General features: G+C 38.4%; 1 protein-coding gene across 1 annotated transcript; it reads left to right on the forward strand.

Annotated features, from left to right (window-relative positions):
• The first annotated feature begins 787 nt into the window (after positions 1 to 787).
• On the forward strand, positions 788 to 1,585 carry LOC131681051 (uncharacterized). The gene has a single exon (XM_058961756.1). The coding sequence runs from the start codon at positions 788 to 790 to the stop codon at positions 1,583 to 1,585; it is 798 nt and encodes a 265-aa protein (XP_058817739.1).
• Positions 1,586 to 16,128: the final 14,543 nt, after the last annotated feature.

The raw sequence follows: 16,128 nt of genomic DNA on the forward strand, positions 1-16,128 counted from the left end.
TTTTGCCGCTCGGGGTAGAAAGTTTAATTTGTCGCCCCTTTTATTGCGATCGTATCAAAAGAGTTCTATTATTTCCCACCTTTTCATATGTGACAAATATGATGAACGGGTGCATTTTAGTTGAATGCCGATTAACCGAATGCTGATTGGTCGAACGTAGTATAACCGAATGAGTAACTAGGCCGAATGCTCTTCTACTCATCTAAATAATCATAAATGAGAAATCTACAGTTACGTCTTCTACAATAATGAATCTAATTTTTTTCATAAATTGAATACTGGTTGTTTATTCTTGTATTTACAATATTTGTGGTTATTCTATGTTTTGTGAATATTTTCCTTCTTTTTAACATAAGCTGTTCTTTCTATACACTCCTTTAATTTAGAGCTTGATAACGTCCCTTATTAATAAATACCATTTCAGATATCTTTGGAACCATTTCCAAACATTTCATATAATACTCACCATATTGGGAATACTACTGATATGTTCCACCACTGTTGTGAATCAGTTTGTTTATTTTTGTTCGCGTATTTTGGATCGTTTTTTTGTGTATATTCAGTGATTTTTCATTTAGAATAGAGTTTGTGCCCTCGCCTAAGCTGCAGTTATTGATCAATTGACTCATAATTTGTGATTCTTGGTCGTGCGCTGACAATTGACAAACATTTTGTTCTCCCAAAGTGTCGTCGGTAGTGATAGAATCCTTGTGGTGAAACCGTGGATGCATATCGGGAAAGCTTATTCGCGAAGTAGCTACTGCTGCCTACCTGTAGGCGATTCGCAATGGATTCGATCTGCCTGCAGTGCTCCGAGCCGGTAACCACTTTGAATCAGCTGAAATGCCAAGGATTCTGCGACAGAATCATGCATCTATCGTGTTCAACGCTCACTCGTCCAAAATTGGACATGATTAACGACTCAGCGAATATATTCTGGCCCTGCGACCGCTGTGTGGATTTGATGAAATCCTCCGCAGTGAATGCAGCTTTTACAGCATTGAGCGAAGCGTTCCGTTTGCTGACCGACACACATAAAACAGCGCTTGAAGCATTAAAGGCTGAAATGGAGAAAACCAGAAAATCAGTGGAATCCGCAACGACATTGCCTGCAACTCCCATTTCATGGCCCGTTCCAAATAGAGCTGGAGCCAAACGTGCTCGCGAGACCGAGGATGATAAATCTCTTTCTAAATCCGATGTCCCCAGCCTAACGTGTGGCAAGAAAAAGGGTGATGTAGCAAAGGTACCCACAATCACTGTTCAACCCGCTACTAGTAAATGCTGGATTTATTTGTCGCGAATTGCCACCACCGTTTCTGAAGACGAGGTTGGTGCTATGGTTAAGGAGTGCCTTTCAACGGACGATCCGGTCGAAGTGAAGAAGTTAGTGAAAAAAGACGCAAATTTGAGCGGGCTTAATTTCATTTCTTTCAAAATTGGTTTTGACCCTAAACTTCGTGAAATGGCCCTCAATGCCGAAACTTGGCCGGATGGGATGTATTTCCGCGAGTTCATCGACTTTCGGCAAGAACGTACTAATGACGGGAAGCAGGGGTTTCGGAAAACACCTCGACTGGGATAAATCCATCGCAAATAGCAGTTATTTTAGACTACGCACCGACAATTCGCCTGTTGATCAACGGCAACCGGGACGCACCGTAGAAAGCAATATGGAATCCCCCAATCCTCCCAGCACAGTCGTGCCTCTCGCAGTCAGCAGTATCTTCAGTCGTCCCGGCCCTGTGTCTGGGAATGGAGAGGGGGACTCCCAAATTGCCCTCTTTGGCAAGTATTTTAAAAATAATTTTGATGAATCAACCGTTTTTCCTGATGGAACTGCTTGTTCTAGCTCGAATGCTTCCGACTGTCAATTAATAAGTCAACGATGTCAGCCGTCAGCTGGAAACCTCCTGAGGAGCACTCCAACTTCCATCACGGGTGCTACCAATTCATGCAGTTCACCCGCGCCTTCTGCTGTTAGCAGTCATTCCAGTCTCCCCGGTGTGCATTCCAGACGACGGAATCAAGGAGTGCCGGTCAGCCTTCCGTGCCTAATACCGTCGCCCATCCATTTATACTATCAAAATGTGGGTGGCATGAATTCCTGTGCAAATACCTATCGCCTTGCTACCTCGGACTGCTGTTACGACATTATCGCATTGACAGAAACATGGCTAAATGAGCAGACCCTTTCCAGCCAGGTGATTTGCTCTGACTACGAGGTTCTCAGATGTGATCGGAGTCCTCTCAACAGCCACAAATCCTCCGGAGGCGGTGTTTTGCTCGCTGTGCGTCGTGGAATTAAAGTTCAACACATAACAAATGATGCTTGGAACAGCATCGAACAAGTATGGGCAGCGATAAAATTGGGAAATCGAACATTATATATATGTGTGGTTTATTTCCCTCCCGATAAAATTCGCAACTCTGCACTAGTTGATTCTCATTCTGAATCATTGACTTCTGTTGCTGCGATGGCGCAACCCACTGACGAAATCATGATCCTCGGCGATTTCAACCTTTCTACAATAAAGTGGCGTTCCATTCATAACGGATTTCTACAACCCGACCCAGACGAATCTGTTTTTCATCCTGGCAGCATTACTCTTCTGGATGGCTATAGCACGGCTACACTTCTGCAGATTAACAGCACAACGAACGAGAACGACCGGATTTTAGATCTATGCTTCGTTAATGCCAGAGATCAATCGCCGCATATTTCCACCGCCCTCGCCCCGCTAGTAAAGTATGTTCGCCACCATCCGCCTCTACATCTTACACTCCAGGACGTACCGCCTATGAAGTTTTCGAGCCACGCGCCCACCGTGTGTTACAATTATAAGCGAGCCGACTATAGCAGCATTCTGAATATTTTACAAAGCATTAACTGGGATTCTGTGCTAAGCAAGGATGATGTGAACTCCGCCGCTGAAACGTTCTGCCATATAAGCTACCTTATCGATCGTCATGTCCCAAAGTGTAATCAACGAAGTGATCAATTCCCCTGGCAGACAGCCGAGTTACGTCAGCTAAAAACTGCAAAAAGAGCAGCATTACGAAAGTTTACCAAACGCCGTACCTTGTCACTGAGAGCTTATTATGTAAGGCTCAACAACGATTTTAAAAAACTGAACAGTTTTTGTTTTTCAAACTATCAACGAAAAATGCAACGTAAGCTTAAGCCGGATCCTAAATCGTTTTGGAGATACGTCAATGACCAGCGGAAAGAAACCGGCTTGCCTTCTGCAATGTTTTTGAATGGCGAAGCTGGTCATGATTCACAAGCCATATGCAAATTGTTCGCCTCTAAATTTGCGAGTGTGTTCGTCAGTGAGACATTGTCCTCGCAGCAGATTGACGTTGCAGCTAGCGGCGTGGCCCAACTCGAACGGTCAGTGAATGAGATTCGTGTAGAGCACTCGGATATTGTATCAGCAGCATCCAAGCTTAAAGCATCGTCATCTCCCGGGCCAGATGGTGTCCCTGCTGTGTTTTTGAAAAAGTGTATATCTGGTTTGGTGGAACCACTCTGTCAACTATTCAAAATGTCACTGACAACCGCGATTTTTCCTCAATTGTGGAAAGCAGCTTTCATCTTTCCTGTCCACAAAAAAGGTGATAAGAGGAACATTCCCAGCCAACATTTTGATTCACTTTAATAAGTTGCAATTTGATTAACTGAACTCTTCAACGATATGAATTGATTGTATAAAATGCACAGATCTCTTCTATGTGAACAAAAGTGGAGGCCATATACGTACAACAAATCGGTATAGTAGAACTATGTGATTTACGACGAATTTTGATCTCATCAGAAGCATTATACAATCATCTAGCTTATCATTTTGAGTTTATATATGATCAACTTTACAATCACACATGAAGGTTTATGCAGCTTAAGGTCCCCAATGTGGTACCAAGAAGTATTTTTAAAAAAATAATATTATGAAAATAAAAAATCAGGATGAGATTTCAATAATTCTGTTATAAGGCACAGTTACGCCCACACTGGTAGATAAGTTTATCATGGGTGAGGTTGGAGTCACTGGAACATCAATTATTAAAATTACCTGCTACGATTTACTTCCAGTTTCGAACCTGAGATCTTCGTATTCCCAGCTTAGCCGCTATGTACTCATCTATTTATACACTGTTAAGCAACGATTATATTTGATCATTTTTATCGCTTTGTGATTACGATCTAAAAACACCATAATCCAACCTAAATATGGCACTCCAATGATACCTTCTCTACCTGTCAAATCACAACCTACATTCTGTACTCAAGCCATTTTTTATTGCTCAAATATTGAACTAGTCTGGCAGAGAATTTGCGAAGTGCTATAAGGAGGTGATTATTTTTTTGAACGATTTTGCAGTTTAATCCAATTGCAAATTAATATCTATACAATGTTTCAAAATTGTCTTTATTAATCCGCATGTACAATTTTGTTTTAAGTTGTGGTGGACTAATAAATAACTTCAAGTCAACATTGTATATCGATCACAGATTTGCATTTTATGTGAACTTTTTACAACAAAACATAATTTTTGCTTGCACTATTTGTAATTTTGATTTAATCTGTCATTATTTGTAATTTATTGCAAACTTTTATATACGATTGCTGGTTTGCTGGGTTGACAATTATAGAGGAATTTCTGCGCTCTGTGCCATTTCCAAGCTTCCAAGAGTTAGTCGTGGTGGAGTCAGTGTTTTTTCACTGTAAGGAATATATTTCTAAAGACCAACATGGATTCATGCCGAATCGATCGACGTCGACGAATCTACTATCTCTAACCTCTTTTGTGTCCGAAGGGTTCGATGCGAATCAACAAACTGATGTTATATATACTGACTTATCTGCAGCTTTTGACAAAATCAATCACGATATCGCAGTCGCTAAATTGGAAAAACTTGGCTTCAGTGGATCACTCCTGCTGTGGTTTCAATCCTATCTCGTTGGCCGTCAACTCAATGTGAACATAGGTGATGCATACTCCAAACTGTTCTCCGCAACGTCTGGTATTCCGCAAGGAAGTCACCTCGGACCATTGATATTCACTCTCTATTTCAACGATGTAAACTATCAGCTGAAAGGACCACGGTTGTCGTATGCAGATGATCTAAAAATTTTCAACAGAATTAGGAGCCGATCGGACGCACAATATTTGCAGCAGCAATTCGACACTTTCAGCAGATGGTGTGAAAACAACCGAATGATTCTGAATCCGGCGAAATGTTCTGTGATATCGTTCACCAGAAAAAAAGATCCCATTGAGTTTGAATATAACTTGTCTGCAGCTCTTGTTTCCCGGGTGAGCTGCGTTAAGGATCTTGGAGTGCTGTTAGATTCGAAACTTACATTTAAGAATCACATTTCGTATGTTGTTGGTAAAGCATCGCGAAGCCTGGGCTTCATCTTCCGTACGGCTAAATCCTTCACAGACATTTATTGTCTCAAAAGCCTCTACTGCTCTTTAGTGCGCTCCACGCTGGAGTATTGTTCGGCAGTCTGGAACCCGAATTACATGAACAGCCGCGATCGAATTGAAGGCGTTCAACGAAAATTTATACGGTATGCTCTTCGACGCCTGCCTTGGCGCGATCCTTTTCGTCTACCAAGCTACGAGAGTCGGTGTCAACTCATCCAGCTCGATACCCTTCAGCGCCGTAGAGAAACTGCAAGAGCCTTATTCATCTCTGATCTTCTGTCAGGACGCATCGATTCTCCAGATTTACTAGAGCGAGTCAACATCCAAGCAAGGTCCAGAACGTTACGCGGAAACGTTCTTCTGAGAGTGCCGTTTCGACGAACTATTCAAACAGCTAATGCCGCTATCACGGGACTACAACGCCTCTTCAATCGTGTGTCGCACCTGTTCGACTTTCATTTGTCTCGGATATCTTTAAGAAAGCGATTCCTGCAGTTTTTTAAATGTAATTAGTTTAAGTTTACATCATTGGGGCCGAGTGCGGCCTGTTGATGCGTGCGATAAATAAATAAATACTACATTGTAATTTTCGTAGGAGGTTAATATTGCTCTGGTCTTTGGTATACGAATATCTGTTTACGCTTCTCCAAAAATCTGTAGCTTAACATGATCAAAATTCCTCGTACTGTAATATTACGGCGATAGGTCAGTTGGATAAAGTGAGAGTCCACTTTAGTAATAACGAAACTCTCTTCAGAAGATGGCGTGTAATAAAACAAATCTTAATCAATCGATAGAATTGAAATGTGAAGGGAATGTAATTTTTTTCTCCGTCTAATATTTTATGCATCGCTAGATCTAAAATATGCATGCCATCTGTATGGTTTTTGAATGGTATGTTGTCAAAATGTATATGGAAAACAGCACATTTTTGTATGGTGACTATTCTTAACAACCAAAGGTCTAGTATGGAAAAACGACACTGATTATGTTCGATATTATACCAGGCAATGGTTAATCTATTGTTGAACGAACCATATTGGAAATTGTTTTGAAACGATTGATGCAATGGTTGGCATATGGTACACATATATGCGGGGTCTAATTACAGTAAGAGAAAGAGAAGTATTGATACACGCAGCAACGAACAATTCGTTTGCCTGATGAAGCCGATTCGTAAAAAGTCAACAAAATTTGCATCGAGATTTTTACGATAAACTCGCAATAAACATAAAAAGTAATTCAATAGAATATAACGAATGATTCATCATATGTACGAAATATTCGTATATTTTATGAAAATATTCTGTACGAATCTAATTCTTAGCGATTTACGAATATATCCTCTCAGTGTATACCAAAGCATTATTTATTTATTTATTTATCACACCTTCGAAAGCAATATTGAATAATAGACAAGAAGGCGCATTACCTTGCCATAGTCTTTTCCGAGATTCAAAAGCACTCGTAAAAGCACGTGATATTCCGACGAAGCACTCGATCGATTTTCGCTTTGATCAATCGTGTCGGTGATATTCGTAACTCTTCTGTAAGGCTTGTACCAGTGAAATCCGTTTCAGATTGCTCTAACACGGTGTTCAGTAATGTGATTGCTCAATTGTTGCAGCAATCCAGCTTTCATCCTTTTTGTAAATGGTGCTTGTAGGCTCACCGTACAATTCTCTGTTAAAGTGTCTTTCTCTCCGTGTTAGAACAAGTCACATGGCAGTTGATCTTTGATATTCTTCAACCATACAATCTTCTTCTGAACCTCAACTGGGTGTTGGGAATCATATGTCCGCCCCGCGCGTCCGCGGGTTAATTCGCGCATTAGTATCATCGTCTACTGATTCGCCATTTAGATGTTCGTCATAGTACTGTTTGCACCTATCGATCATTTCAAACATATCGAATAGTGGCTCATAGCCTTCGCGAGAACGATTGGCCGTCTCCTAGAACTTCCGTATCTTATTATCGTCGTAAAGCTCCATAGCTTTGTCATCATGATCTACGGCTTTTTTCGTCCGAATTTTTCTTGTCTGTATCGTTCCTCATTCATCCTCGTACGGTGCTGCAGCATTTTTGCCTATGCCTATGGTGCAACCTATGGTGCTACGTATGGTGCTTCATAGGTTGCTTCAAGCATCCTCAAGAGTAGCAACGCCGACCTATCCTTCTATTGGTAGTGCCGTCTCCAGCTGCTGCGCGTATTTCCGCAGCACGATCGTAGCTGCTAGATGTTGATCCCTGGTGGACGCCCTACTCGACGAGTGTTGTACTAACATTTCTTGGAAGGCTGTGAAGATCACACATCGTTGGCCGTTGTCATTCGTAACTGTCCGGTTCGACCACCGATTTGTACATTGTCTGCTGACCTATCTGGGCGTTCAAGACGTCGTTAATCAGCTTAACATCCCACCGTGAGCAGCTGTCATAGAAGCGTTCCAGCTCCGCCTAAAATGCATCTTTCTCGTTCGTTGATCTCGCTTTGTATGGGCAGTGAACGTTGCTGACACGGTAGTTGAAGATAAACGGGCTTTTGCTACTTGATCAAGCGAGGGCGAATATTGTCCAGCACTATATAGTCCAGCTTCATTGTGACGCGGCTCTGGAAGAGCTTTTTCAAAACTATGACACTTTTTAGCCAATTTTAAACACTTTTGGAAGTTTTGAATTCGGGAAATCGTTCACTTTTAGAATCTGTGAAATTAAACCCGACGGATGCATCTGGTTCCCGCAAATCCGGATTTGCGGAGGGATATTTCAGTACTGGGAAGCAATTTGTAAATACCTGCAAATAAAGTTCTATAGATATCAAATTTCTTGGAATTGCCCAGAAGGTTGATTCTCATCGTTGCGGGATCGCATGACGATTTGACTATGCCTTACGGGTATCTGCTTCGGAAAGAGCGTTGCGGAGTCAATTCATCAAATGTTTCCAAAACCATAAAGCGTTGTCTTGTGAGTCAATTCCAAGAATTTTGTCAGTATTCCATTTAGATTCACAAATTGGAAGTATTGGAACAGACCTCCGGAAATCCAAATTACCGGGAACCAGATGCATTTTTACAGATTCTAAAAGTGGTTGAGTTTCTGAATCCAAACATCCGAATGCCATAGTTATGACTATTTTTGTTGTGGGGGTACCTGGTTACCCTGTCTGCCTGTTCGGAAGTACAAGAAATTCAATAGTCCCCGATTACCGTCTCATTAGTTTTATTCCCCCAAAAACTATGCTTGGTGATATTCTAAGATGGTACTATGTAGCAATTTCCAGCTTGGGAAGAAGCACTGTATTTTCATAGATCAAAATCTGCAAAGGAGTACCATGTCGGACACATAACGGTTAACCCTCCGGCACTCGCGCCGTTGTATTTTGTGCAATACCTTCCGAAACTCTAGCGAAACCTTCTTCCAGCATCAGCGGGTGCTCATTCGGAGAGCAATTCGCGCGAGGGTTAATTGCGATCGTGTGAAGAGTCTTAGCCTTACTTTGCTTTGCGCACCATGATTACTACGTAAAGCTGCCTTGCAGGCCACTTGGTCAAGTTTAAATGCGTTTTATTCTGTTGATTCCAAATTGATAAAAAAATAAAGGAAATTCCGTCCTTCTAATTTGGTCCATGCTTTTGTCCTATATATTCATTTCTTTATTAAGAGTTTAATAAAAAAAAACCCAATATCATTTTTAGGTGCAATACATGTTTTATAGAGAAAATGGCTGAAAAAGATTATAAATTGTTTATGAAAAACGCTTTTAATCCACCTAACAGTGTGATGAGACATTTCTATTAACTCTTATCACTCATCGGATATTATATCGTTTGAGAGCATTTAGAACTTGATGCTTCGCGATGTTTTTGATAACACATACTACATGGCAGGACTCACAGAATCGCTCAAATCAGCACAGGACAACATCAGTGCTAGAAATCTCAAACCAAATCAATGGGAAAGCGAAAAAATGGCCCATAAAATAGACATACCAACGAATTATTGTTAATGCTCTGTTAATAAAATATCTAAATTGTGGTGGGAAAACTGAATTTTCCTAAAGGATTGTACTGAGCCAAAAAAATCGATTTTTTTTTAATCGATTTGAAGTTTATACTTTACTCAAATTTCCAACGCGACTGAGAACTAAGAAATCAACGCTTTTTCTTGAAAAGGGCGATACCAGTGATACCATTCAAAGAAAATCAACAGTGAATATTTCCAGACTTGGTTTTATTTCATATTTAAAAACTATTGTGTTTTTACATCCTAGATTACATGATTCAGTGATCGAAACCCAAAACTTCAAAAAGTATTTGAAATTATTAAATTAAAATTTGTTTTTGCTATTGAAATTGACAAAATGATAGTATCGCCCCTTTGGCGATTGTTTACTTTTTCGGTCCCACCTATCAGCATTGAAGTATCGCCCTTACGGTTTTTTACAATAACTACCGTTCTACACCACCGATTTCGTCCGTATTTTTTCAATAGCGATCATTGTTACTATTTACAGCTGGTATCAGCTTGATAATCCTAAAAAAATACGAAAATAACAGTTACGCCTCTAAACTGCTAGCAAAAAAAGTATCGCCCTGTTTGTTTGCATGGAGCGTGGAGGGCGAAACTTTAAATAAACAAACAAAAATACAGTTTCGCCCGTTGTATTTTCTGCTGTAGTTTAAGAAAGCAATATCGTAGAATCCAAATTTTTAGGTTAATTGGTTGCGTTTCATAGCCCTCATTCGCATGTATGAAAAAAATCCATATGTTTACATTTGTAAGTATCGCCCTTTTCACAAAAAAAAAGCGTTGAAATGAAATCGCAGCTCCTGATATCACGCTATCTCTGAAGTGCATGCGTGCATAGTTCCAAATTTTACTTCGACATCGACTTTTTCTAAAGGTGACTTCCCAGTAGTATCCTTGATTGGAATTATTATCGCTAATCCTAATGACAAAGAACAAATAAAAACCTCACGAAAACGAACCGTTTGGGAAAATCATCATCATTACTGGAATTTTCATTTTCACGAATCTTTTCGATAACCTTCCGTCACTTGCGTTAATGCACTGGGTGCACAGTGCTCTGAAAATTTAGCGAAATCGTCTTAGGTCACCAGCGGGTCTAATTCAGAGCTATCTGCGCGGCGAGTTTAATCTGTAAAGAATACTAAAAATTAATTTCTATTCCATAATTTTCAGTTCAGCAATTCGAGAGATCGTGCTCACCGCAAGCTATGAAAAATAGACTACGTTGTGAAGCGATGGTCACTATTTATTAAAAATCACGGTTAAATAAAAAATTAAACTATTAAAAAATTTCAAATAGTTTATAATTTTCACAAACTTATTAGGAAAAATGTATTAATAAGCTTTCGTAATATTGTGTAGGAAAAAAGCTGAAAATTTCAGTATTTTCTCTATTTGCAACATATAAACCCTCAAGTATACCAATTAATTGGTATACGAATTGGAATAGGTTCGCCAAATTTTGGAAGAAGTCCATAAAATAACCCCTTGAAAGCTACCTAAAAATTGTTGTAGTTCGATGCAATAAAACAATCTCCAAAAAAGAAATGTACCTATTAATGTGAAACACAGCGAATAATACATACAATAAAGACCCATTTTTATCAGTCTCATGGTGTATTTTAGGCTGACAAAATGGGGACATTGACTAAATAGGGCAATTTTTTTCTTTATAATGAACTGAAGCTGTTAAAATAATCTTCCCGTCCCTTAATGTAGTCTGATAACTATTTCTGATTATGGTGAACTTTTTACTTTGCATATTTCCATCTTCATGATAAGGAAAACATGCTCAAGAAAGGATTTATTCGAATTCAGTGTAGTTCGTTTGCTAGAGCCCATCAAACATATGTTCATATTTGGCTGATAAAATCGGGGTTTCAATGTATTATCATAGATATTCAGCATTCGAAGAAGTTTCTTGTGAACGAGTGTAGAAGGACTTTGTTTCTACTTACTTGAAGTCAGCGGCGTAGCCAGAAATTCGGTTTGGTGGCGGTTTGGTGAAAATCGATCATACTGTCCAAACGGCATAATTCCGAAACCGTAATTTTTGAAGTTTTAAAATTATGCAGAATTATTTTTTCAGAAAATAGTGACAGAGTTCGTGTCTTTAGCGAAATTTTTGAGACTTTATTGTGGTCATGAATATTAACCTGAGAAAATTCACCATAAATACTTCTTGGACGATATACCGTCAAAATTATTTTATCAAATGATGCGCTGTTTAACGTTTGTAAAACTCATCGAAGATACTAAACCTCCGAAATTGGCGGTTTCAAAATGATGCTACCTTGACCTTAAATGACTGTTTTTAAACATTTGACCTATACATATAATTGGTCATACAACAAAAATTAAATGCTCATCAAAATCGATCAGGAACTGCTAGAGTCGAATGGAAATCGTCATTTTTCATAAATTTCTCTCTACATTCGGAAAGTGTTATCCTCGTTATTAATCATATTACGTTTTCGTCTCAACTCGACGCATTCCCAAAATAAAAACCTGTTTTAATCCACCTAGTGGTGCAATTGTGCTTGTCTCATTTGTCCAGACTACGATTCCATGGCTGGTTATGTTCAATACAATGGTGGAAATGAATATTACATGTTCAGTACGATTTGCACATACATTCAATGGATCGACAGCCACGATCTTGAGATATTATGTGATACTGAAACATCGCTTGAAACCAGCGGCAGATCATGGAGAAAGATCCGGGAGGTCCAGGTCCTACCGAAAATTTTCAACTTGTTAAGAAATTTAAAACTAGTTTTAATTTTAAAGTAGCAACCCCTCACTGCATACCCCCCTCGGGCCGGTATAATTGAAGATTTGTAGAGTGATTGCATAACCTTTCTATATGAGAAAGGCAAAAATCTACCAAAGTCTAAAAAAGTCAATTTTTGTCAAACATCTCAATGTTTCATGCATTTTAAAGTCATTTGGCATCAAAAATACAAATTTGATTTTGAAATTTTTCATTTCAGTTTATATGGGAATTTGCTGCGTGATTGCACTCTTCAACTCGTAACCCCGGAACCGGAAGGCCAATCAATAAAAAAATCAATAGCAGCCGATGGGAAGGTTGTACCTTTCATTTGAGACTAACTTTGTGCAAATCGGTCCAGCCATCTCTGAGAAACAGAGGTCACATTTTTTTCCACATACACACATACACACAGACATTTTCCGATCTCGACGAACTCAGTCGATTGGCATATGACACTCGGCCCTCCAGGTCGGGATTAGATTGACGAATTTTAGAGTGAATGAGAAAGGCAAAAACATTTTTAGCAAATGTTGAAAGTTATGCATTTTTCTTGGTGAGCTGTTCTATGTTTCATAGACATTAAATCAATTTTAACTTCGCTTTCTATTAAATAAAGACCCTTATCACAGTACATATCTACAAAAACGAGCTCAATTTGAAAATAAATCTGAGGTATGATTGATTACAGAACTCTGGAATTTTCTATTGGAATGTTTTCAGGCAGGAATTTGATATTGATGCAATTAGACAACTGTGAAATCAAGACCAATAGATCAGTTACATATAAGGACCCCATTCCGACAATTTATCAAAAGTCCTCATGATGTTTACAACAACAGGTTATCAATCTACGGATCAGATAATTGTTATTGTAATATTGAATTAAATCAGTCAGCAGCAATAAATTTTCAACTTCAATCCAATATTTGTTTTTGGGTGTGGTGGGGGGGGGGGGGTTGTATGGTGTTATACCCCAAAACCTTCTCTTGGCTATGCCGTTGCTTGGAGTTATTTATTTCGCTTTTCATTTTCCGATATGTTTCAGATCGATCCGATGGTTATAAGTTAGAAAAATTGCAGTCAGAAGGTTCGCACAAATGAACATTTTTGCACTGATAAGTTATCAAGTTCCTTCCAGACAACTTGGAAGTGTTCGGTGATTCGAAATACTGTTTGGCTTATTTCAATGGATTATTACTATATTGAACAATAAATAGGCGACAAAGAGTAATCCACAAACAACAAGCCATAACTTTTAAAGTATTCAAAATAGATACTTGAAGTCTTCAGTAAAGTTATTCGCAAAAGTAAGAGCTACAAATTTGCTGAAGACATCATTTCGATATAATCACTTCCAAGAAAATTTGTGAAAATATCTCACTCATAGGGTGATTAATCAGCAAAAGCACAATACCAAAAGAAAGGGCATATTGCCTCCATTATATTCTCCGAAGATACTATTGACCTAAAATAAGCCGTTTTGGCGTTAATAATAGATTACATGTTTTTGGTCATATTTCTGGCAATGGGAAATGATAAAAATCTTTCGTCCGCATTTAATGTTTAATATCTCTTTTGATAATAGTCCGATTTCAACAATCTATAACGTTTTCGAAAGGTATTCGTTAAAGCTATCTAAAAACATATAAATTGTTAATCAATATTGTCGATTTCGGCAGATAATTTAAAAAAACTGCGAAAAACGCCGTTTTTACGCATTCAAACATTCATATCTTGGAAACTAAACATCAGAATCAAAAACAAATTAATAGCGTTCATACTGTTTTTTAGTTCTTTCATTTAAAATTGGTTTGGATAAGATCGGTTCAGCCATTGCTGAGAAACACGAATGAGAATTTGTCCGTTACATACACACACACACAGACACACACACACACACACAGACATTGTCCCAAATCGTCGAGCTGAGTCGATTGGTATATAAGACTCGGCCCTCCGGGCCTCGGAAAAAATCTTGAAAGTTTGAGCGAATTCTATACATTTCTTTTATAAGAAATGTAAAACATTCCAAAAAATGAAAATTCCATTGATGAGATAACTTGGTTAGCCAAAAATATGTAATATTTAAACTTTTTTCCCCGGGCGGCAAAAAGTCTAGCGCTGCCACTGCTGTAACCTGTTGTTTTTTGTTAGTTTAAGTCAAAATAGAAGCTTATAAGCTTATATAGTTTGTGTTGTTATTGTGTGTTGTGTCCCAGGCAACGAATGATACCCATGTGATATGTAATAGCAATGATATAACACATGCCATTCGACCCGTTTGGATCTGTTCAACCCTAATCGATGTCGGGAGCCTAGCAACACCAATTGAGTTATCGAAGAGGACTAGGCTGGTCCCCGATAAAGTCATTGTCCACATAATATTATTTTCGACTATCCTATCCTTCTCACAAACGTAATTTTCCGCGTATTTTGATGAAAATTGTTAAAATTACCTGAAAGAAATTTTTTAGAATTTGTACTGATATTAATAACGAGTATAGAAAATGTAGGAAAAAAAATAACCAAGCAGACCCCATGCGTTGCGTTGTGACGATGATTTTGGCGGATTGTACACTGAGTTCATCATGTTTGACTGCCGATTATCTAATAAAAGTTGCTTATGGAGAGGTAAGTAGGAATTCATACAGGCCCGTAGCTAGGATTTTGTTTCGGGAGGGGCTTAAAATTATTGCATAAATGTATTAATTCTGATGACTTGAGATATTTACTGGAAACTGAACGTAATTATGAAAAGTTCTTAGCGAAAAAAAATCCAAGTTAGAAATTTGTCTAGTTACAAAAATGAATATTCAAGAGTTCAAAGTATTTAGGGCTGCTTAAAAATACTACGCATTCTAGACTACACGTTTACAAGATGTAGAAGACGCTAAATTGGAATGAGTAGAAAAATATCCAAAAGCCCGTCTCACGAAACTTTACACGCATTTGCTAATCAGGAGAACGAAACCAACCTCAAGGTTCTCTCCATGGATAGGAATAGGTCAGTGTGAAATCCAAGTTTACCGTTGCAAAGAATGTCCGAACAAAGTGAATGTCGAAATTTGCTTCAAATCTTCTGATAAGGCAAGGGATTTGTAGATGCGGAAAATAGGTTCAACTCCTATTTTCATGATCAGGCATCTTGCTACTATTACTAGTTCTGTGACTTCATCCGAAGTTTGCGTTAGCTCAACTTTATGAAATTTTCAATTTAAATGATACTGAACATGTCGTAATCATAACAATCCTTAGAAAAACACATGTTGTTTCATTTGACTCTCGTGGGGAATGGGTTAAAGACTATCTTCGGAAATATTATCAGGCAACTGAGAATAACTATCTATTTATCTATTTAAGTAGATTCTTTTAGGCACTTTTTATATAATTGGACATACGAATTAAAAATATTGTAGACTGATTTTCCTAGATCCCTGAAACTATAGTAAAAGTCAAAATGTGAAGTGAGTGCAAAAAACTACTGATTTCACTACAAAGCAAGAATAAGAATCTTAGCAATCTTGCAAAACCGTTGGAACTTGAGAAGACTACCTAGATTAAGCAAATATTATATTTGAACAATTGAAGGTTTTATTTCGGAATTCATGGGATTTTGGACAATGTAAAATATATATTTCAATGATATAATCTACTAATTGAAACTACCCAGAATTTAATCTACTGAGCGAAACTGCTCAGAACTTGTTCACTAATCGAAAGAAAATTGCTCAGCACTGATTAGTGAATGCTTCTAATTTACGTAAAATGTGGTAAATATAACAATGATGACACGACCAAAATAACTAGAAACTATAAACATAGGTGAGCTTAATAATTTCAGCATCACTTGCTTCCGACACATGGAAGGGAACACATCGCACTTACCGAAT

The sequence above is a fragment of the Topomyia yanbarensis genome, chromosome 2, assembly GCF_030247195.1.
Source record: "Topomyia yanbarensis strain Yona2022 chromosome 2, ASM3024719v1, whole genome shotgun sequence".
Classification (NCBI taxonomy): Eukaryota; Metazoa; Arthropoda; class Insecta; order Diptera; family Culicidae; genus Topomyia; species Topomyia yanbarensis.

Excerpts from the sequence above, each read along its gene's own strand:
- LOC131681051 (XM_058961756.1), top strand. The coding sequence starts at position 788 with ATGGATTCGATCTGCCTGCAGTGCTCCGAGCCGGTAACCACTTTGAAT.